Genomic DNA, 24448 nt, shown 5'->3' with positions numbered 1-24448 from the left:
CACATGTTAGGAAAGACATTTTGGCCTTTGAGGCAGTGCAACGTAGGTTTACAAGAATGAGACCTGAACATCAGAGTTTAAGTTATGAGGAGAGATATATAAATAGCGATATATAAATTAGGCCTGTTTTCTCTAGAATTTAAAAGCTTAAAGGATGATTTGATTGGAATCTTCATGATATTAACGGGGAAAAGACAGTGGACATATGGATAAACTCTTTCCACTGCTTGTGCGATTCTAGAGCTCGGGGACATGGTCTGGGAATTCGGACCAGACCATTCAGAAGAGATGTTAGGAAGCACTTCTACACACACAGGGTTAGAAGTCTCTCCTACAAATAGCAGTGGATGCAGGATCAGTTCTTATTTTTAAATGTGAGATTGATAATGTTTTGTGAAGCAAAGGATATAAAGGAATATTGGCCAAAGGCAGGCACATAAAGTTAGGCCACAAATCAGTCACGATCTCACTGAATGGTAGAACAGGCTTAATGGTTGAATGGTCTAATATACCTAATGTACAGTGATGAAGAACAAATCTTCAACAGTTTTAAAAATCAGTATTCAAGAAGAGTCTAGCATAGTCTTGATCACTGCCAGTGCAAAAGCTTTATTGGTCAATAGGATTTTGACCAAAACTTCCAAAATTACCCATTAATTTGGAACAGCGATTTCTGCAAATTTGCCACAATCTCGATGTTGATATGGTGAGGTGATAATGGAAACAACAAAAGGAATTACCTTTGTACAGATGGTGAGTGTCCCCAGAAAAGAGACAAATGGTGATAAAGGAGAGATGAAGAAATCAATTTCAGAGCATAACCCCTGTCCTCCATCTTGATCACAACCAAAGTGCTCCCCAACCCAACCCCCCCTTCAAATGTTTCCTTCACCAACAGAAATTGGCTGCAGACAACACAAGGCAAAACAGACAATGACAGCAATTCCCAGATCAAATGTAAAGCAATAACACAGCACTCACTACTTTCTTTACATTAGTTCTAATTTTACATTGACTAATGAGAACATTTGACTGTGTATAACAGAAACTTCTACTTAGTAACAAATATACCGGAACGTACAAGAACGGTCCAAGGTAATTTCACATTAATTTTATGTTGCTCTGTTTTGATTCAAGATCAGGAATTTTCCATGTGCAAAACTGGAGGGATATAACCATGTCATGTTGGTAACTCTGGGAATATCATGCTGGTTATTTGAAATTAATTATTAGTAAAACTTCAAAACATAGAACTTTTAAAGAGAACATTCATTTCAAGGGTTGTGCAGCTGTATAAATTGAGTGGTGTCATAAAAGTTAACATCTTCAGCAATTCATTATGAATAGCAATTTGCAAATGTTGTCACATGCACAGTAGAGGGAAGAAAATGGAGAACATCGTTGAGAGTTATAGCCATGCAATGATCAAGTCTAATGTGAAGGGCATGAAAAGCAAGCTGCACAATCTGTGACACAGTTAATTTATTTGAAAAAAAAAACCCTTATTACTGCTTTGAACAGATTACTCACATCCATTTCTTCAAGAAGCATTTTGAGCCTGGTTACATCTTTTGTTATCATCCCATTCTAGAAAAAAAAACATGAAAAGCTGTACCAATTTGATAGCAAATATTTGTAAAATGTAGATTTACTCTCTGACAGGAATAAATTTTAACTGTAGTTCAGAATGGTTATGGGTGATTTTCGCATGCAATGTGAAACCTTTCTGGAACTAAACTGCACAAAAAGCTCTTCTTCCTCAATTACATAATTACATACATGAATGATGCTATATTCTCAATTTAAGGGCATTTTATTAAAAATAAAATTTCTGATGCCATTCTCTAACAATACCAATAATGACCCTGAATGGTATATTAAAGAACTTGCAGATCTTGATCAAACCAAAAAAACAGTTGTGGCTTCGTGGTTCATGTTTGACCCATTATTAAGTCCAATTGTTTTTTTGGATCCGTTAATCCCACTGAGGGATGCTTGAGGTACTCATTAGCTCTGTCACTTCAGTCACTTTTGCATTTGTGTATGCAAGCAGTTCGAATTTTTAAAAATTTATTCACCAAGGACATCATTGGTCTGGCCAGCATTTATTGCCTGTCCCTGATTGCCCAGAGGGCAGCTGAGAGTCAATGTCATTGTTGTGGCTCTTGCCACAATATTGCTCATTGTCAAACTCATGAAAATACAGTAGGTAACCTCAAACAAAATCATTATTTTACTGCACAGTACTATTTGTAACAAAATGGTCATGGATGGTTATGATAGCAAAAAGGCTAAGATAGCAAACAAATCTATGCCTCATTCGTAAATTTTAACCATATCCTTCTTTGAACTATTCTTCCACAAATATGAACATACCTGCTCACATTGTCTTATGAGATGATGTCAACTTATCTGAAGTAGTACACAGGCGGCTATTTAGCCTGCCACATCCATCCCTGCTCTTTCCAAGAGCAACTCAATTGGTCCAACTTCCTTTCCTTTACCTTGGATTGCTGCAAATGTTTCACCTTACGTAGAATCATAGAATCCCTATACTGTGGAAGCAGGCCAATCGGCCCATCAAGTACACCAACCCACCGAAGAGCATCCCATCCAGACCCACCACCTTACCTATCCCTGTAATCTTGTATTTTCCATGGCTAACCCACGTAGCCTGCACATCTTTGGACACTATAAGCTTAACATGCACATCTTTGTTAATGGGAGGAAACTGCAGACCACGGAGTAAACCCATGCAGACACAGGGAGAATGTGCAAACACCACATAGAGAATCACCTGAGGGTAGAATCGAACCCAGGTCCTTGGCGCTGTCAGGCAGATTCACTGACCCACCGAGTCACCACATTTTGATAAATTATCCAATAACCTGCTGAAAGTCTAAACTGAATCTGCCTCTAACACATTCTCAGGCAGTACATTACATAACAACTCACTACATTACAAAATAAAAATCTGTACAGAAATTCCCTGCTCTATGCAGATTTGAGCAATTTGTTTTAACATCATGGAGACAATAGATAGTGCATACCCCTTTAAAGTGATGGTTTTCACTGAAAAGTTGCTTGTGCATGGGCACTGATGATAAGCTGACTTCTGAGTGTTCCACAGACAGTGGAAATGAAATATTGAGAGTCAAGGCAAGAGGAAAGAGATCAAAAATACTCCTGTTACACAGAAGAGAGTAATGTAAACAAAATTTACTTAATGAAGAGAACACTGGGTTTTAACAGAGATGGGATGTGATTCAGAAGCAAATTACTTTGGAAGAAAGTAATTTTATTTCAGGAAATACTAGTCAATGTTAGACAGTATATTTGGAGTACCTTGGTAGGGGGTAGTTATTACTTCCATGTTTAAACAGGAGGTGGGGAGATGATAACACGTTTGCATCCATGTAACTATATCCATATAGACATACTCTCTAGCATGGCTTCACCTGAAATTAAAAATACTATGTAAACTGAATAATTTTGTTTTTAACAATTCTTTCATAGAATGTAGTTATTCCTGGTCAGGCCACTATTTATTATCCATTGCTAATTGTCCTTGAATGAGGTGGTGAGCAGTCCATGTCTTCTATAAAAGAGATTTAGTCATTTTCGATGACAGAAAAATTGTCAGGCATTAATTCAGATTCATGCAACTTTTCATTTATATTTAGTAATTTTCTAAGTTATTTCAGCTGGGAATACACAACAGTGAACATAAACAGTACAGTATTTGAATTTGTACATGGGTTCTTTATGATATTCCTTGTCAAGAAAAACAAAATTCTGGTTTTAACATCGTTCACTTAAAGTTGTTTCACTTAAATCTGCAATTTCAAAGGACATGACTAGCAAATTAAGTGAAGAATTACTCCACTTATTGTGCTATAGGACAGAAGAAATCCAGGACTACATTTTGGCTACTGACTACATGCTTTTCTACAGAGTAAACAAATGTATCAAAATTAATTTTGCACATAAATTCTGATAAGCACAGATGAAATGTTTTTGCGTTATGTTTGCAATCATATTACTCTCATAGTTCATTGATCACAGGTCTCAAGACCACATAACAAAAATATGAATGCATGGTGGAAATAATATTGCTTGCTATTAGAATTCAGCTTTAACAATAATGCATGTGCTTTTTATTTAAAAAGAGAGACTGACAAGGGTTTGTTAGAAAATATATTGATTAATTAAGCTTATTGTGACTGTACATCTGCTGAAAGCAGGATATGTTTATGGATTAAAACAATCTACCTGATCTTGGTCCCCAGGTGTTGTGTGTACTGGGGGAAAAAACAAGAACTACCTGCTTGAATTAGCTAAAACGTTCCATTGGTTGGAATAGCTCTCCTTGTTTTGTCACACTGGTCTGCAGTTTCTATCTGGGAGATAGTTTGATTGCTCAAGAGGTATGTGGGCAAGTAATCCTTCAAAATGGGGCTGCAGTCAACATCATATTACACTACTTTCAGGTGAAGTGCAAATGCTGATTTCCCAGCATGTCTGTTGGGCAGAGTAAAACTTTATCACAGTGGTATGAAGTGATCATTCATACAGCTGTCAAAGATGGTTGTGCATATCTGTGTTACATGCAACAGCCCTTCTCTCTTTAAAAAAGGACCCAAGATGCTGGAATTGATTGCACAAGGTTTGCAAGATCAAACAGACTTTTGTCATCTCCTGAGCTACTATCCAAATTTACCTAATATATAGCAATCAGAATACAAATGTACGATTGCAGGCCATATACCGTCCAGCAGTCATTCAAGAAAAGTGGTGAATTTGTGGAGCATACATTGTTATATTTGCCTTTTTAGGTGTAAACCTTTTATCAATATTGAAGTCACTGGATCCTCTGCACACTGCAGTGTTAAATGGCAAAGTTTGAGTTTTTTTACAAAAATCACATTATATCAGTTAGGCTAACTGGCGAGTTTAAAAAAAAGTCCCCAAATCACATTTGCACACCTCCAGCAACTAGCTCTAACATAAGTCAAAGAGTGCTCTGGAAATTATAATACATGGCACAGGACAGGAGAACAAAAAAAACTCCAGAAGTTAAAACGGGGCAGCTCATCATTTCACTACCACTTAACTTGTGCAACATAAATACAAGAAATTTCTGCTAAATCATATGAGGGGGAAATAAAAATTGTAACACACAACCTACCAAAGATTCCCCCATCAAGGATTTTGATAAAATGCTGGACACTGCTTGTAACTTCCCCTCCACGTACATGCAGCGAAACACTGCTTGCAGTGTGCCGTCTCCCTTGGCCAGTCTCTCTGCCAACACTGTAGACACAGAAATATAAACCTTTCTTTACTTCACAGACTTCACTCCCAAAGTCTGTCAACAAAAGTTAAGAATTGAAATCCCAGGAGATTAATTATGTCAACTGTGTAGTTATAAACTTGTTTTGTGTCTTGTACAGTGTTAAGGTGTGAGATCAGAAAATACATGCTGGAGTATTTGCTCAGAAATCTTAGTAATCCCCAGTAAATTCTAAGACGAAGCCATAAGAAAAAAGGCATTTGCAGACAGGGTTACATAACCAGAGACATTGATTAACAGGACTTGTAGTGCTGCTGCTTAAAGCAGAAAAAACAAGTTCATCAAAAATCAACAATTTCTTTGGTCAGCTTATAAGAGTAAAGAACATGAGGATTTTGTTCACTAAGATGGAATTTGTTACAAGAGTATTGAGGGATAAGATGGTCAAATGGAATTCACGTACTGATTGGGCATGATCGAAAAAGGCAGCAAAGGCTAATGGCCTTGAATGTTTTAAAGTTCCCATGCTGGGCAGGTTTTCTTTGAAATAGCAGACCTTACGATGACTCAACTGAGAATACTCAAAATTGTCACAGGAATTGAAAGAACTGATCGAGACAGTTGCATTGAGGAATACATAGGTTTCACCTTAATGGTAATGGAATAACTTTCAGGGAAATTAATTAAAATATATATTATATGTAAGCTGAACAGAATGGCATCTATTTCCAATGAAAAGACAGCAAAGGTTAATGTTAGAAATCATGATATTAGGACCAGTTTGTGGAATGGTACATGAGAAAGAGTTGGTCACATTTCAGTGAAATCCATTGCATTTCCTGTTAATAGCATTCTGCGCAAGCTTTAGGCTTCCTTCTTCAATACTTGACTACAGGTTATAAATCTTATAAACTATACTATCTGCTTGCTGTACATAGAGTGGGAAAAGAACAGATCAGAAACTAAATTGCACATAATTGAAATGTAGTAAATGTCTGAATATCCTAGTGTTGGAATTTTACTTATTCCACTAGAATTTTGACAAGCATCTGAATAGGGTACAAGAGAATAAAAGCAACCTAAGATGGTACGCCAATTCAGTTTTCTGTCTGTGTTAATAGAACAGAGTTCAACTAAGAGTTAGAGACAGGTGCATGGCAGTAAGAGGAAGAGGCAGTGTGGGAGAAATGATGGGGCAGTGACCCACTTGACCAGGTTGGGGCTGGTGATATTGGTTTGCATGACAGATAGAGTGATAGTGGCACAAACAACAGGAGTGGGGAAGCAATGGTATGAATGACTTGTGTGGAACAGCAGTGGCAAAAGCAATAAGAGGGCAGGAGTTAGGGAAACAATTGCAGAATCATTGCATCCGAATTGTATCCCACTGACTCTTTCCAGAATGTGGATGTTTAAGGAAATCTTATGACAACTAAATGTGGCTCAGGTGCAATACTCTCAACAGTAACACAGCCTATCAACTCTCATGGAAGAAGAATGGTCAATTCAGCAAGAGCCAAGAATACCCATAAATCATACTCCTGAGCTAGCTAGCAGGATGGGAAATAATGAAGAAAATAAAAACAGGCCTCTTTCACCATGAGAACAAGCTTACTTTTAATTGGCACTCAGATGAGGCATGGTAAAAAGCACTGGTCTACAATAACATCTAAACTGTTTCAATTTTAACATTTGTCTTTGGCAATTAATTTAGCAATTGTTCCATACAATTAAATACCAAAATGGATAGTTTCTACTAGTATTGATTAAAGTTTAGTGAGTGATGAATGGTGGACAATTCACTGGTACATAAATATCCATTAACACCCGCCCAAAGCTCCAAATCAGCAGAACAGTGAATTTAAATAAAATGATTGTAATACATACCAATTTTACAGTCTCCATCAGCCTGGTCATAGTTTTTCTGCAACAGAGAGAACAAAGTAATTTTTGACAAATTGTATAAGATCGTTACTGCTTTTCCCAAAATAACTTATAGTCCAACAAATCTCAACATCTGCAGACAGCTCAATAAAATATTACTCAATTGTCATTTACAGGTCAAGTAATCTTTACATTTTAAATTAAATAATTCTCACTTATTTCTTGTCTGGTTGTAATACTTCTTTTTAAACAATATTTCTGTTGGAAAAAGATCTTTCATTGCATTCCACTATACACTAGACAAAAGCAGCTTATTTAGCCACTTGGTTATGCACTGACAGAACAGCTTCACATTTACAGCAAAGTGCAGTTCCCAAATCTGATGGAGAAGCTTCTGAGGTTCTGCTATAGCACAAGGAAAGCAATTTCCTTAACACCTTCACCCGGAAGTACTTAACAAACATTTGGAAATAACGACAATCTTTTCTCCAAACTATGCAGAAACGCCATACAAACAGTATAAAATTATTACGTTTTGCAGTTGGTTTCTTCACACCATATTAACTAATGAATGTTGAAATAATCGTCACTTCAAGAACAAGCTGATAGCAAATTACAACTAAATTGATGATTAACTTGCAAATAAAATGACAGTAAAAAACATAATCTACATGTACATTGGGCTGTCTTAATAATCCTGACTCTGGATGATCAACTGTTTGATCTACTCAGCCAAGAACACTGGCAAATATTGCACAGTTTTCTACATTTATTCATGGAGTGTTGGCATCACTGGCTGCTTTATCCTGTGTGGTGTAAAGCTTCTTGAGTGTTGTTAGGTTACACAGACAAATGGGAAGTTTTCTATCACACTCCTGACTCGTGCCTTATCAATGTAGGATCGGCAATGGGGAGACAGGAGGCAAGTTACTTGCCATAGACTTTTCAGCCTCTGACTTGTTCTTGTAGCCACAGCATTTACATGGTTGGTTTAGTTGAGGATCTTGTCAATAGGAACTCCCTATATGCAGCATTAAGTGATGGCAATGCTGTATACCATAAGGAAATGGTTAGATTCTGTGCACTTTAAATTGGAGATGGCTATTGTCTAACTGTTCTCTGACAAAATTTAATTGCCATTTATCATCCTAAATGCTATCCAAGTCTTTTCGCATTTAAAAACAAATTGCTTAGTGTCAAAAGATTCGCAAATGGTACTGAACACTGTTCATCAGCGAACCAACATTCCCACTTATGTTTTTTCCCGTATGGACCTTCAAAGTCCATACAACAGTGACTTCCAGAACCAGGAGTCAATCTGTTGGAGCAATCAATGTGCACACAGAATGCAAGCACGTTAAGGTTGCACGACTTAGAGGGACACTGTAACTAACATCCAACTTCTGATCTTCGAGTGGAGGCGAAAGTCTTTCAAGAAGCAGCTAAAGATGATTTTGTGAAGACAGTACTCTGAATAACTCCTGAATAAGCCCTGGGGCTAAGATAATTGACCTGCAGCAATCCCAACCAACTTCATGGACACCAGGTGTGATTCCAACCTGCGAAGAGATTCTGTCCACAATTCCCATTATTTTCCTAAAGACATTAAAGTATCTTCCACCATATATTGCTTTGCTGTTAAGGACATTAACGCTTACTTCACATCTGAAATTCAGCACTATTAACCATGTTTAGATAAAGGCAGTACTAAAACCTGGAACCTAAATTGGGTATCAGCAAACAGATTATTGCTGACTAACTGTCATGGTTATCTCGCCAGTGCATTGGACATCCAGGTAACTAGTGGGAACCAATGAAAGTTAGGGGAATTGGAATACAAAAACAAATGAAGTGCCTGATGATGGCCTCAAAACTATTTTTGATTGTTGCAAAATGACATCTGGTTTCACTGATTTTGGAAATAAACTTGGCATCCTTTCCTGGTCTGGTCAGACCTACTGCAAAATGCCCTCTGAAACTGCCAATCAATCCATTCAAGCTGCTACAAAGTCTCAGAAGTACAAAAACATATACATGGCACTGACCTAGGCATCAGAAACTATAACAGCAAACTCAAACCCATTAACCCTACAAAGTCCTCTCGACTAAAATCTGGGAGCCAATGCCAAAACTATCTTGTAGAAGAGGAGTCAAGCATTGTCATGCTCACAGAACTGTACCTAACAGTTCCGGACAACATCACCATCGTTCCTGAATATCATTACTGTCATTCCAACAGAAGTAGCAACATGATAGGATACAATTAGAAGAGAGTTACTCTGCAGTCCTGAATGCTGTCATGAAGTCTCATGGCATCAGGTCAAACATGGGCAAGGAACTTCCTGTTGGTGACCATTTACTGCATACCCTTTCAGTTGATGAATCACTATTCCTCCATGTTATACTCCAGTTGATGGAAGCACTGAGGGTGGCAAGTGCAGATAATATATTCTTGTGGGTGACTTCAACATTTACCACCAAGAATGGCTTGGCAGCATCAGCTATTACCAAGCTGATCGAGTCCTAAAGAACAGAGCTGCCAAACTGGGTCTGCTGCAGGTGAGGAAGGAACCAACAAGTGGGGAATAATATTATTAACCGCATCTCTCACATATGACTGCCACTGGCTCATATTTCAGGATAGAACCAATAGGAGAGCCACAGCAGAATCCCTGTGGTGACACCACAACGAGGATATCCTTCATTGTGCTGTGGTACTACCATTATGGTAAACAGTACAGATCCAGCAACAGAATACAATGAGGTGCTGGGGTCATCATCAGCAGCAGCAGCAGAATTGTACTCCAACACAACCTGCAACCTCACCGCCCAGCATACTCATTCTACCATTACCATCAACTTTCGTTCAAAGAACAGTGAAAGAGCAAATGTCAGGAACAGCACCAGACATATCAAAAAAAAGTATCAAACTTGAGAAGCAACAACAGAGACCTCCTTATCTGTCAAACAACAAAGCAAGTGATAAACAGAGATCAGTCATTCAACAACAAATGGATCAGATTGCAGATTTACAATCCCATCATGAATGCTGGTGGACAATTAAACAACTCACTGGAGGAGGTAGCTCCACAAATATCCCAATCCTCAATGACAGGAGGGCCCAAAACATCAGTGCAAAAGGCTGAAGCATTTGTAACCATTTTCAGCTCGGAGTGCAAAGTGAATCTCAGCTACTTTGAAGTCCCAACATCCCAGACACCAGTTTTCCTTCAATTTCATAATTTCCCGGTATCAAGAAACAGCTCAAGACACTGGACTCTACAAAGTCCATAGCCTCCGATAAGATTCCAGCAATTGTATTGAGGACCAGAGCTGCAGAACCTGTCAAGCCCCTCGTCAAGCTGTTCCAATGCAGCTACAATAACTGACATCAAACCCACAACATGAAGTATTTTCCAGAAACGTCCTGTTTGCAAACAACAGGACAAATCCAACATGGTCAACTACCACCACGTCAGTCCACTCTTACCCATCAGTGAACTGTGGGAAGACATCGACAGCACCTGCTCAGCAATAACCTGCTGAGTGATGCTCACTTTGAGTTCAGCCAGGACCACTCAGTTCCTGACTACTTTACAGCCTTGGTCCAACATGGTCAAAAAAAGAGGTGAACTCCAGACCTGATGTAAATACAAATTCTCTTGAAATTAAGGCTGCATTTGACCAGTAGACATCAAGGAGCCAGAGGAATACTAGAGTCAATAGTAATCAGGGAGAAAACTCTCTACCAGTTGGATTCATGCCCAGCATAATGGAAAATAGTGGTGTCATCATTTCAGTTCCTCAGGGTAGATATTCTCTAATCAACCTGCTCAGATCTGTTAATACATGCTTCTAGAGCAAGTGGGACTTGAACCCAGAACTCTTGACTCAGAGGTAGGGACATGCCACTGTGCCACAAGAACCTCAAGTGCCCAACCATCTTCAGTGACTTCATCAATTGCCATTCCTGCATCATATCAAGTCAGAAGAAAAAATGCATAAGGTAGATAAATCCCCAGGACCTGATCAGGTGTACCCGAGACCTTTGTGGGAAGCGAGGGAAGTGATTGTTGGACCCCTTGCTGAGATATTTGTATCATCGATAGCCACAGGTGAGGTGCTGGAAGACAGGAGGTTGGCTCATGTGGTGCCACAATTTAAGAAAAGTGATAAGGGAAGGTCAGGGAACTATAGACCTGTAAGCCTGACATTGGTGGTGTGCAAGTTGATGGAGGTGATCTGGAGGGACAGGATTTACACTTATTTGGAAAGGCAAGGACAAATTGGGGATCGTCTACATGATTTTGTGCATGGTAAATCGTGTCTCATTAACTTGATAGAACTTTTTTTTTAAGAAGTAACGAAGACAAAACTGTGAAAGTGATCGATATGGACTTCAGTAAAGCATTTCGACAAGATTCTGCATGATAGACTGGTTAACAAGATTAGATCACATGGAGAACTAACTACTTGGATACACAACTGGCTCGAAGGTAGGAGACAGAGGATGGTGGGGGATGGTTGCTTTTCAGACTGGAGGCCTGTGACCAGCAGTGTGCCACAAGGATCAGTGCTGGGTCCACTGCTTTTTGTCATTATGTAAATGATCCGGATATGAACATAGGAGGTATGGTTACTAAGTTGGTAGATGGCACCAACATTGGAGATGTACTGGAAAGCCAAGAAGGTTATCTCAGAGTACAATGAGATCTTGATCAAATGGGTCAATGGGGCGAGGAATTTATTTAGATAAATGTGAGGTGCTGCATTTTGGAAAAGCAAATCAGAACACGACTTATACACTTAGTAAGGTCTTGGGGAGCATTGCTGAACAAAGAGACCTTGGAGTGCAGGTTCATAGTTCCTTGAAAATAGAATCGGAGGTAGACAGGATAGTGAAACCACCATTTAGTATGCTTGCAGTTATTGGTCAGTGCATTGAGTATAGGAATTGGGAGGTCATGTTGCGGCTATACAGGACATTGATTAGGCCACTTTTGGAATACTGCAAATAATTCTGCTCTCCATGCTATAGGAAGGACGTTGTGAAACTTGAAAGGATTCAGGAAAGATTTACAAGGATGTTGCCAAGGTTGGAGAATTTGAGCTATAGGGAAAGGCTGAATAAGCTAGGGCTGTTTTCCCTGGAGCATCGGAGGATGAGGGGTGACCTTATAAAAGTTTATAAAATCATGAGGGGCATGGATAGGGTAAATAGACAAGATATTTTTCCCAGGGAAGGGGATCCAAAACAAGAGGGCTTCGGTTTAAGGTGAGAGGTGTAAGATCTAAAAAGGGACCAAAGAGACATCTTTTTCACCCAGAGGGTGGTATTTTTTTTTCATTCACTAGATGAAGGCGTCACTGACATTTATTGCTCACCACTAATTGCCCAGAGGGCAGTTAAGAGCCAACCACATTGATGTTGGTCTGGAGTCACATGTAGGACAGACCAGATAAGGATGGCAGTTTCCTTCCATAAAGGACATTAGTGAACCAGAGGCATTTTTCCAACAATCGACAATGGATTCATGGTCATCGTTAGATTCTTAATTCCAGATATTCACTCAATTCAAATTCCACCATCTGCTGTGGCAGGGTTCAAACCCGGGTCCCTAGAATGTTATCTGGATCTCTGGATGAATAGTCAGTGATAATACCACGGGGCCATTGCTCCCCTGGGCAATTATAGAATAAGCTACCAGAGGAAGTAGTGGAGGCTGGTACAATTACAACATTTACAAGGCATGTGGATGTGTATATGAAAAGGATCATTTACAGGAACATAGGCCAAATGCTGACAAATGGGACTAGATTTATTTAGGATATCTGGTTGGTATGGATGAGTTTGACCACAGGGTCATGGATAGGGTGAAAAGACAAGATCTTTTCCCCAGGGTAGAGGATTGAAAATGCTGTACAGCTCTATGACTCTGGATGGGGATGTTCACAGATGACTGCATGATGTTCCACACTTATTCTTTTCTCCTTAGATACTAAAGCAGTTCTTATCCAAATGCTCCAAAATCTGTACAATATCCAGGTTCAGGCTGATAAGTGGCAAGTAACATTCGTATCATGTAAAGTTCCTGGGCAATGGCCATCTCTAACAAGAGTATGTAACTGTTGACCCTTGAGATTCAACAGCATTACCACCACTGAATCAATATCCTAGGGTTTATCATTGATTAGAGGATGAACGGGACTCGTCAAGTAAGTACTATGGCTACTGGAGCAGGTCAGAGGCTCGGAATCCTTTGGTGAGTAGCTCGCCTCCTGACTCCACAAGGTCCACCATTTATAGAGCACAAGAAGGATGTGTGATGAAACACTCCCCACTTACTTGCCTGGGTGAGTGCAGCTCCAACAACACATAAGTTTGATAAAAATACAGGACAAAGCAGGTTGCTTAAATGGCAAAATAACCACAAACATTGACCATCCATGCCAGGGAAAAGACTTCAGAGCTCACAGGACAGGAACTGAAAAGCAAGTAAGTCAAACCGACTGACTAGACATGAAAGGAAAATTTCCCTGGATTTTGATCAGTTCCAAAGATGGGAAATAAATGGAATTTTTTGGTTACATGTTTTGAAATATTTCAAACAGTCTAAAATTTAGATAGCTTGGTTTTTTTTGTTGTTTAAAACAAATCTGCAGACTTGTGTCCTTATGTTACAATGAAAGACCACCACCGTAAATTAATTTTTAAAGTATGCTCCATCAAATGAAACTTTATTCGAAAATATTCAGCAGTAACATCAGTTGGGATCATAACATTCCCTAGGCAGCACGTTCCAAACCCATAGCCATTCCCATATGGAAGGATAAGGGCAGCAGATTCATGGGCACCCCACGATATGTATGTTTCCCTCCAAGCCACTCACCATTCTGACTTGGAAATATATCCTGATTCCATCAGCATCTTTGGGTTAAAATCCTGGAACTCCTTTCTCAACAGAATTGTTGAAGCACCTGCATGGATTGCAGTGGTTGAAGGATGTAGCTCACCAACACTTCTCAAGCGCAACAAAAAAAAAGCTTGCATCTTCAATTGTTTCACAGATGATTAACAGCGGACTCATAGGATGGTAAACAAACCAAGACAATTTTCTACATAGTTGATAGAAGCCATGTTTTAGGCATACTGGAACAGCTAGGCTGGGGACCCAGATAGTTCTAAAACCAAAGTGCTTAGAACTCATGTTGGAATGTTGTCAGGAAGCACAGCATTTGTAGTATTCCTTGTGTCTTCAGTCATTTCTTGATAGCATGTGAAATGAATTTGATTGGGTGAAGATTGGAATCCATGATGCTGAGTCCCTCAGGAGGCAGAGATGGATGATCCATTGCATTTCGGGATAATCATGGTGTCTCCTACAGTTAGTAATCTACCATTCCAGGAACTCAAAAGAAGGAATTCAGATAGAATAAACACAAAGCTGATGACAGGAAGTAGAAAAGCTGAAATGAATGTGGAAAGCAGAAGAAAAATGTACAAGAATCAAATCAAGATCTTAAAAAATATAGTAAGGAATGGGACCTTCATCCCTTTAAGTCTGCCCCATTCTACAGGGTCATGGTCTCAGACCTCATCTCCCCTTTCATGCCAGGTCTTCATAGTCTTCAACTCCTCAATACTTCAGAAATCCATCTACTTCCTCTTTAAATACTTAGCCACCACAATCCTCTGTAGTAGAGAATTCTAGATATTCATTACCTTGAAAGATGAAATTTCTTTGCATCTCAGTTTTATGAATGCCCCCTTATTCTCTCTGTTCCTAGTAGACATTTCCATCAGCAATATTCTTGCAATGTCTACTTTGTCAAGCTCTTTCAGAACCTTGAATACTTCAATAAGATCACACCATATTCTTTTTAAATTTAATGTATAAAGACTTAACTTGCTTTAGAAAAATGCAGAATTGACAGCTAGTCTCAGCAAAGACCATGAAACACATTTCAATTGAAGCAAAACACAACAAGTTCACTTATGCTCTTCAGGGAAGTAAATCTGTTGGCCTTCCTCATTCTGGCTGACTTGTGACTCCAGACTCAAAGCAATTTACTTATCTGTCAACTGCTCTCAAGGGCAATTAAGGATGGAAAAGAAATGATGGCCTGACTAGGGACACCAAAACCCATTGAAATAATTAACAAAATCTAAGTTCATAGAGTACTCGTTCTACTTTAATACAGTCTCCACATGAGCATCAGTTTGCACTGATTCATGAAACATTTTTAACACCAAAATAAAAAATATAAATTCCACATGGCACGTTTATCTTCTATTTTCTTTCGTGGGTGCTACTGACAGAGCCAGCATTTGTTGCTCCAATAAAAGCACTAAACATTCAAAACAGTTTGCAAATATCACTTCAAAATTGATGAATATCACATTCCTCACAACTGTGCTGAGACAGTGAAAGGTTTTGAAGCTTTTTACATTGCACCTTACTTCAATAGCTGCCTTACCACAGGTAAACGTGAGCTAATGTTTTCTGATATCGACAATGCCTTGCCATTAGAATTCAGACTAAATGGTTGGTAGTGCTTGAAGTTTAGTAACATTTTTTGGGCAGGTAATAATTTTCTGGTTTCCTGTTGCCATTTCAGCGCTTGGCGAGTTCAACAATGCAACCAAAAGTACATTCTAGTTTGTAAGCTACACACACCTAAAACATCATTCCAAAATAGTGTGGCCAATTAAGTGGTGCTCCAAGAAGACTTCACTTTTAATCACATAACATACATTCGCGTGGCAAAAACTGGCCATGTCTTTGAAGTGAACAACCCTTTTCCAGTGAGTCCATCCCTCCTTTTATCCTATACCGTACATTGCTAAATCAAAACACAATACTCACAAGTTGCAAGAAGCAGGCTATCCTGTAAAGAAGAGTTTCAATTCGAATACGATCTAGCTCCGGCTGGCATGATGCAGTGGTAATGGAAGGATTGCTAAGGGTAATGAGTGCTTCTGTACAGTACTTGGCTGCCAGCTCATATTCTTGCACTCTCAGGTATTCAAATGCTTGTTCACATGACTTATCCGGTCTCCTATATGCCATGACTCGGCAAACAAAAGCCTAGGAAAGAAATACAAAAACATCATTTATTATGCAACTTATTTGGTTTGCTGAGAAGATACTGTTAAAGCTAATCAAGAGAGAATAAACAGAGGAAAATATTACAGATGCTAGAAATCTGGGAATCAAGAGAAAGCACTGGAGAAAATCAGCAGGTCTGGCAGCATCTGTGGGGGGAGAAAACTGAAGTGATGTTTCGAGTCCAGTAGGACTCTTGTTCAGAAGACAGGTGATCATTTAGTACATGTACTTTTGGACAAGACTCCAACATTTTATGCTCCTAAGAATACAGCAATGCATGCCTCAGACACTTCCTAGTTTTGTAGGAACTTGTTTGAAATGCAGTTTCAACTTTCTAAATGACATTATGTCACTTCTAGACTAGATGGGATTGAGGTGCATAAGGAGGAGGCGTTAGCATTTCTGGAAAGTGTAAAAATAGCTTAGTCCCCTGGGCTGGATGGGATTTATCCTAGGATTCTCTGGGAAGCCAGGGAGGAGATCGCCGAGCCTTTGGTTTTGATCTTTATGTCATCATTGTCTACAGGAATAGTGCCAGAAGACTGGAGGATGGTAAATGTTCTCCTGTTCAAGAAGGGGAGTAGAGACAACCCTGGTAATTAGAGACCAGACAGTCTTATCTTGGTTGTGGGTGAAGTGTTAGAAACGTTATGAGAGATAGGATTTATAATCATCTAGAAAGGAATAAGTTGATTATGGATTTTCAACATGGTTTTGTGAAGGGACATAAATAAGCTGCAGAGCTGGGCTGAGAGGTGGCAAATGGAGTTTAATGCAGAAACGTGTGAGGTGATTCACTTTGGAAGGAGAATGCAGGGCTAATGGTAAAATTCTTAGTGGTGTAGATGAGCAGAGAGATCGGAGTGTCCAGGTACACATACCCTTGAAAGTTACCACCCAGGTTGATGGGGTTGTTAAGAAGACATAGTGTGTTAGCTTTTATTGGGAGAGGGATTTAGTTTTGAAACCATGAGATCACGCTGCAGCTATGGAAAGTCTGGTGCAGCCGCACATGGACTATTGCGTAGTTATGGTGACTGCATTATAGGAAAGATGTGGAAGCTTTGGAAAGGATTCAGAGGAGATTTACTAGGATCCTGGCTGGTATGGAGGGAAGGTCTTACAAGGAAAGGTTGAGGGACTTGAGGCTGTTTTCATTAGAGAGAAGGTTGAAAGGTGATTTAATCGAGACATGGAAGATAATCAGAGGGATAGATCGGTTGGATAGTGAGAGCCCTTTTCCCCAGATAGTGATGGCTAGCACGAGGGGACACACCTTAAAATTGAGGGGTGACAGATGTCAGAAGTAGTTTTTTTACTCAAAGTAGTTGAGGCGAGGAACACACTGCAACCGCAGTAGACTCGCCAACTTTAAGGGCATTTAAATGGTAATTGGATAGGCATTTGGATGAAAATGGAATAGTGTAGGTTAGATGGGCTTCAGATTGGTTCTACAGGTCGGTGCAACGTCGAGGGCCGAAGGGTCTGTACTGCGCTGTAAGGTTCTATGTTTTAATTCAGACAGTACATGCTCACAGTCCACATCCGTGAAAAAAGATAAGCTCAAGAATAGCTACGGAACTGGTGGCCTTCCCATCAACTATCACAATGATATTCATTGTCAAAGTTCACAATGAACAAAGATAAATATTACCCAACATGATCGACCAAATCCTTTTAAGACTCTGACACCCCCATAAAAGATATTTGGGGTCTGGGAAAAAGAGGGAAGAGCGAAAGAACATTTCAGAACTTGAACTTGAAACTATATTCCAGGAGCTAGGATAGATTAGAGTGATGCTAGAAAAGCACAGCAGTTCAGGCAGCATCCGAGGAGCAGTAAAATCGACGTTTTACTGCTCCTCTGATGCTGCCTGAACCGCTGTGCTTTTCTAGCACCACTCTAACCTAGACTCTGGTTTCCAGCATCTGCAGTCATTGTTTTTACCTATATTCCAGAAAGGTTGCATATCAAACAAAAAATTCACTAAGTTAAATATTTTTGTACATGTCATTCAGTCTACTTCTGAACATTTTGCCCATCAACCAGGGCATCAGGGTTGCAAGATGGTGGCAGAATAGGACACTTCAGCCAGAGCTGGCCGATCCGGTTGCTCCTCTTTTCTTCTTTGTCTTCTCTTTTTTCCCTTCCTCTTCGTGTTTCTTATGGTCCAGCCTTCAATGACAACTCCTGGCCTCCGGCAAATGACAACCTGCGGACTCCGGCAAGCGATGACCTGCTGAGTCCGGCAAGCAATGATTCATGGCCTCCGGCAGGCGATGATCTCTGGCATCTGGCAAGTGATGATTCGCAGCGTCCGGTAATTGATGATACCCAGCCTCCGGTGAGTAATGATTCGCAGCCTTCGGTAGGCAATGATCACCAGCCTCCAGCAAGTGATTCCCAGCCTTTGGCAAGCGACGTTTCCTAGCCTGGCGCAGCTGCCTCCTAGTGTGGATGGCAACCTCCTGGCCTGGCACAGGTGCCTCCTCCTGTAGGAGCTCCCAGATGGCATGGCAGCCTCCTGCAGTGGCATCCTCCCATAAGGACCTTCTGGCATGGCTGTCTTTGGCGCAATATGGAGCCTGGGCCCAGCGCGAGCTGGAAGCCAAGTGTCATCATGGTCTGCAGTACTGAACTCTTTTCTATAATGCTGGACATTTGTCTGTAATTAATCTTGTAACAAAAGAAGCTGTGTCGAGGTACTTCTGTATTCAAGTTGGTGCTGTAATTGGTAATGTATAAACTTTTCACTATACTCAATGAGTATATGTGACAATAAGGGCTATTCTATTCTATTTTTTAAAAGAATTAGCAAGATTAATATTTTATCAGGGAAAATAGCTTGGTTTCTTGAAAGATCTAATGAAAGCACAATACACTGGGACAGACATTGCTGGACACTCAATAAAGTGAAAACACGAGTTTGCAAATGCACAGAATGGAGGTATAGTGTGCAAGCACTCCATTTAAGTCTAATCAAGCTTTTGATGATGGAACATAGCGGGAAATGCATTAACATGATAGTTCTATGCACCACTGTGCTTGTATGATGTCTCAACACCATCACACAAATACATCAACAACAGAACCAGTACAATTATATTTCTGGTCATTTCGCTTGAAATGCTCAGTAGTCTTGCATTCACCAATTCTTTTCAGCATTTCAGAAACCTCAAGTATATCTCTCCATAATTTTCTTCTCCAGAAGCCAGAAAAATACCAGAACCCATATCCAGAGTTCAAAGGTTAGTCTAGTAAACAGCAACAACTAATTCACCTTAGAAGGCAAGATATTTCACCTTCACCTTTGTCCATTTTTGAAAAGGCTACTCGAAAAGGCTACTTTGAACAGTCATCAAAAGCAAGATTCCACGCTAATTCACTTTATTTATTTATTCTCAGGACAGGAGAATGAAATGTTTCTAAGAAATATTATGAAAGTTCTTTTTGGGCCCTTAGGTTAGCTTCCACATACTGCTGGATTATTCATGTAACTTCACAGAAGAGGGTCTGTAAGGAATGTGTAGAAAGTGAATTAACTTAACTTTTGAGGGCATGGGAGACTTTAGAAAGGACATGATTATTTCCCATTGTTTTGTTGGTCCACAGTAGGAAAGTACATAGGTTAAAGTTCATGTCTTAGCTGTAGCATGCATTGAGATGGAGTCAGGTTTTCTGTCATGATGTCACATATCAGCAATCAGGTCCTAATAGTGACTTGCTTTATCTCAGTGGATATAGGTAATTGTGCAACGTCTCATTTCCTGAAAAGGGTGCATTCCAAGGATTTTATCATACCGAGCTGTCTGAAAATGTAATAGAAAACTGTTCAAAAGTAACAGACCAGACTGTGGTTTACACTGCTGACATCAAAGAAAGGTGACCACAACTATCAAGCAATGTCTGCAGTACAGATTTCCCCTTTCTCGACACCAACTTAAATCTCTCAAGTCAAGGATATGTCACCCATGAGCAGCAACAACATCAGCAAGCAGGTAATGCTTAAGAATTCACAAATCATTAAGTCCCTTCATTTCATTATTTTTCACACCTTGAATAAACTATAAATAAACAAACAAAATGTTTTTTCTATTATGGAGATATTGTCATGCCACAAACATAAAAGAGAGTGTGCTTCACAACATTAACGAATTTAATTGATTTGACTGATTGTTGTCACATGTAGCTCAGTACAGTGAAAAGCTTTGTTGCGTGAGCTGTAGAGGTAGATCATAACTAACAAGGGCATATGGATCATAAGGTGCTTAGGCAGAGTGAGGCATAAAGGTTACGACTGCACAACAGTTGCACAAAGCGAGATCAACATTCTTTGAAATTAGAGGGGTCCATTCATCAGTCTAATAACAGCAGGGAAGCTGTTCTTGAACCTGTTGGTGCATGTGTTCAAGGTTCTGTATCTTCTGCCTGACTAAGAGTTTGGAAGAGAGCATTATTTTGATGGGAAGGGTCTTTGATGATGTTGGCAGATTTTCCGTGGCAACAAGAAGTGTAAATCGAGTCCATGGATGAAAGGTTGGCTTCTGTGATGGTCTGGGTTGTGCACACAGCCTTCTGTAGTTTCTTAAGGTCCTGGGCAGAGCAGTTACTGTACCAGGCCATTATGTACTCAGATAGCATGCTTTCTCCGGTGCATCTGTAAGTCGCCTGAGGAAGAAGAGGTGTTGTTGTACCTGCTTGACCATCCTATCAATGTGAGAGGTCCAGGATATTGTTGATTGTCATCATTCCTAGGAACTTGATGCACTCAATCCTGTACAACACAGCACCGTTGATGCAGATAGGGGCATGTGTTCCTCCTTCTTTCCTGAAGTCAATGATAAGTTCCTTTCCTTTGCTGACATCGAGAGATCATTATCACTGCACAACACCACCAAGCACTCTAGCTCATTCCTGTATTCTGACTCATCATTTTCTGATATCTGACCTGCCGCGTTGGCATCGTCAGCAAACTTGCAGATGGTGTTCATAAGGAATTTAGCTACACAGTCGTGGGTGCACAGGGAGTACAGTAGGAGGATGAGAAAGCATCTTTGTGGGTGTCAGTGTTGATGATTATCATGGAGGAGGTGCTTTTATCCATCTTCACTGATTGCAGTCTGTGGGTTAGGAAGCTGAAGATCCAGTTGCAGAGGACAGACCCAAGACCTAAGTCGCAGAGTATTGAGATTAGGTTGGTTGGGATTATATTGTTAAAGCCAGGCCTGTAGTCAATGACTAGGAGCCTGATGTAGTTGGCTTTGTATCCAGATGTTCTAGGGATGACTGTCGAGCTAGAGAAATGGCATCTAATGTGGACCTGTTTCGTTGGTAGATAAATTGCAGGGGATTGAGGCAGGCTGGGAGGCTACAGTTGACGTGGGCCACGACCAGCCTCTCAAAGCACTTCATGATTATGGAGGTCAGAGCCACTAGGCGGTAGTCATTGAGGCATGTCGCATGCGCTTTCTTTAGTACTGGGATGAATGTGGACTTCTTGAAGCAGGTGGGGACGTCTGATTGTGGAGAGGAGAGGATGAAGATGTCAGCAAATTCCCCTGACAGCTGTTTCAAACAGGATCGGAGCACATGGCTAGGGACTCTGTCTAGGCCAGTCACTTTCCTCAGGTTTACTCTCAAGAAGAGTGAGCTGACATCTGCAGCACTGACAGAAGGAACAGGTGCGTCTGGGGCTGTCGGAGCAAGTGACACCATGCCACCAGCATTCTGTTCGAACTGATCATAAGAAGTATTCAGCACATCAAAGAAGGATGTGATTTTGTTGGTTACTTAGTTCTTTAGTACATATTTAAAAATCTAATTATGAATATTCAAACATTTTTCAAGGGCTTTTACAAACCTGCAATGCTCGAGTGGAAGGTTTTATGAACTCACGATTGCAGCCTCACGGAACTCTGACTGCATTTTTCAGAGATTAGTGAGCGGTGAAAGTGGCCTCTTTTTATTGAGCATCTGCAGTAGCACAGTTCGAGGCAGCGATGGAATCCAATATAGGTTTACAATAGCCTCTTTTACACACAGTTTTTATATACATAAAGTTTTAGCACTATGGTGTCACATTGTTACGTCTAATGTACACAAGTTTGTGTGACATATGGCTTGGAGAAGCAGATGGTTTAAGCACTTGCTAAATGCTATCTGTTACTCCTGATGGGATTAAAATATCTGTCTGGTCTAAGCTTGCTTTACTAAGAGGTACTAGTCCTTCTATAAGAACGAAAGAACAAGGAGCAGGAGGTGGTCATCTGGCCGTTCAAGCCTGCTCCATCATTCAGTAAGATCATGGCTGATCTTCTCATGGCCTCAGCTCCACTTACCCGCTCCCATCATAACTTTGAATTCCTTTACTGTTCAAAAAAATATTTATTTTAGCTTTAAAAACAGTTACTGTGTCAACTACCCCTCTGGGCAGAGAATTGCACTGACTCACAACTCTCTGGGTGAAAAAGTTCCTTCTCAATTCAGTTCTAAGTCTGCTCCCCCTAATTTTGAGTCTTTGCCCCTTCCTAGTTTCACCTGCCAGTGGAAACATGCTCTCTATTTCTATCATATCTACTCCCTTCATAATTTTGATAAGATTCCCCCTCATTCTTCTAAATTCGAATGAATATAATCCCAGCCTACTCAGTCTCTCCTCATAAGCCAACCCCCTCAAATCCAGAATCAACCTAGTGAACCTCCTCTTGTGCCAGTACATCCTTTCTCAAGTAAGGAGGCCAAAACTGCACACAGTATTCCAGGTGTGGCCTCACCAGCACCCTACACAGTTGCAACATTACCACCCTGCTTTTAAACTGAATCCCTTTTAACAATGTAGGACAAAATTCCATTTGCCTTCCTAATTATATGTTGCACCGACAGATGAACCTTCTATAATTCATGCACAAGGACACCCAGGTCCCTCTGCATACCAGCATGCTGCAACTTTTTAACCATTCAAATAATAATAATAATAATCCTTTTTACGGTTACTCCTACCAAAATGGATGACTTCACATTTATTAACATTGCATTCCATCTGCAAGACCATTGCACACTCATAAAGCATCTATGTTCCTCTGCAGAATTCGCTCTGCCACTCATCTTATTGAGTTTTGAGATGAGTTGTAGCTCAGGTGGAGGTTCTGGATGTAGGTCTGCTCACTGAGCTGGAAGGTTCATTTCCAGAGGTTTCGTCACCCTACTAGGTAACATCTTCAGTGGGCCTCAGGCAAAGCACTGCTAATAATTCCTGCTTTCTATTCATATGTTTGCGTTTCTTTGGGTTGGCGATGTCATTTCCAGTGAAGTCACTTCCTGTTCTTTTTCTCAGGGGGTGGTAGATGGGATCTAACTTGATGTGTTTGTTGGTAGAGTTCCGGTTGGAATGTCATGCTTCTCAGAATTCTCATGCATGTCTTTGTTAGGCTTGTCCTAGGGTAGATGTGTTATCCCAGTCAAAGTGGTGTCCTTCCTCATCTGTATGTAAGGATACTAGTGAGAGGGAAGCATGTCTTTTTACGGCTAGTTCGTGTTCATGTATCCTGGTGGCTAGTTTTTACAGACAAGAAGCAAAACTAATGTAATTTACAAAATACTGTGCAAGAACTGTAACAACACTACATTGGACAAATAGGCAGAAAACTTTCCATCTAATCATTCCTTTCAGGAGGATCCCTAACTATGATATAATTAATTATTCCTGTCTTATTACGCAGGCCCAGATGCAGGATAGCTTGCTCCCTCATCAGTTCCATCATATACTGTTCAAGAAAACTATCACGGATATACTCAACGAATTGCTCCTCACAGCTACCCTGACCGAGCTGGTTCGACCGCTCCACATGTAGATCAAAATCCCCCGTGATAATTGCCCGACCATTTTTATAGGCATTAGTTATTTCTTTGGTTACTGCTCACTTCAACATGATTTTATTATTTGGTGAGAAAGTGAGGTCTGCAGATGCTGGAGATCAGAGCTGGAAATGTGTTGCTGGAAAAGCGCAGGTCAGACAGCAACCAGGGAACAGGAGAATCGACGTTTCGGGCATAAGCCCTTCTTCAGGAATGGGGAAAGTTTGTCCAGCAGGCTAAGATAAAAGGTAGGGAGGAGGGACTTGGGGGAGGTGCGTCGGAAATGTGATAGGGGGAAAGAGGTCA

General features: G+C 40.3%; 1 protein-coding gene across 6 annotated transcripts in view; it reads right to left on the bottom strand.

Annotated features, from left to right (window-relative positions):
* The window catches only part of helz (helicase with zinc finger), a 273673-nt gene that overhangs the window by 214847 nt on the left and 34378 nt on the right, over positions 1-24448 (bottom strand). For 5 of the 6 annotated variants that reach the window (XM_043715064.1, XM_043715069.1, XM_043715066.1 and 2 more), the window contains exons 2-5: positions 16045-16266; positions 7181-7217; positions 5189-5313; positions 1531-1587 (exon numbers count right to left, since the gene is read on the bottom strand). In XM_043715064.1, coding sequence (XP_043570999.1) covers positions 1531-1587; positions 5189-5313; positions 7181-7217; positions 16045-16248 — 423 coding nt within the window. In that variant the 5' untranslated portion in view covers positions 16249-16266. Of the gene's footprint in view, positions 1-1530; positions 1588-5188; positions 5314-7180; positions 7218-16044; positions 16267-24448 lie in introns of those variants that run through there. The other variant, XM_043715070.1, reaches the window with a different exon arrangement.

The sequence above is a fragment of the Chiloscyllium plagiosum genome, chromosome 24 (genome assembly GCF_004010195.1).
Source record: "Chiloscyllium plagiosum isolate BGI_BamShark_2017 chromosome 24, ASM401019v2, whole genome shotgun sequence".
Classification (NCBI taxonomy): domain Eukaryota; kingdom Metazoa; phylum Chordata; class Chondrichthyes; order Orectolobiformes; family Hemiscylliidae; genus Chiloscyllium; species Chiloscyllium plagiosum.
This window is presented reverse-complemented; position numbering and strand designations above follow the sequence as displayed.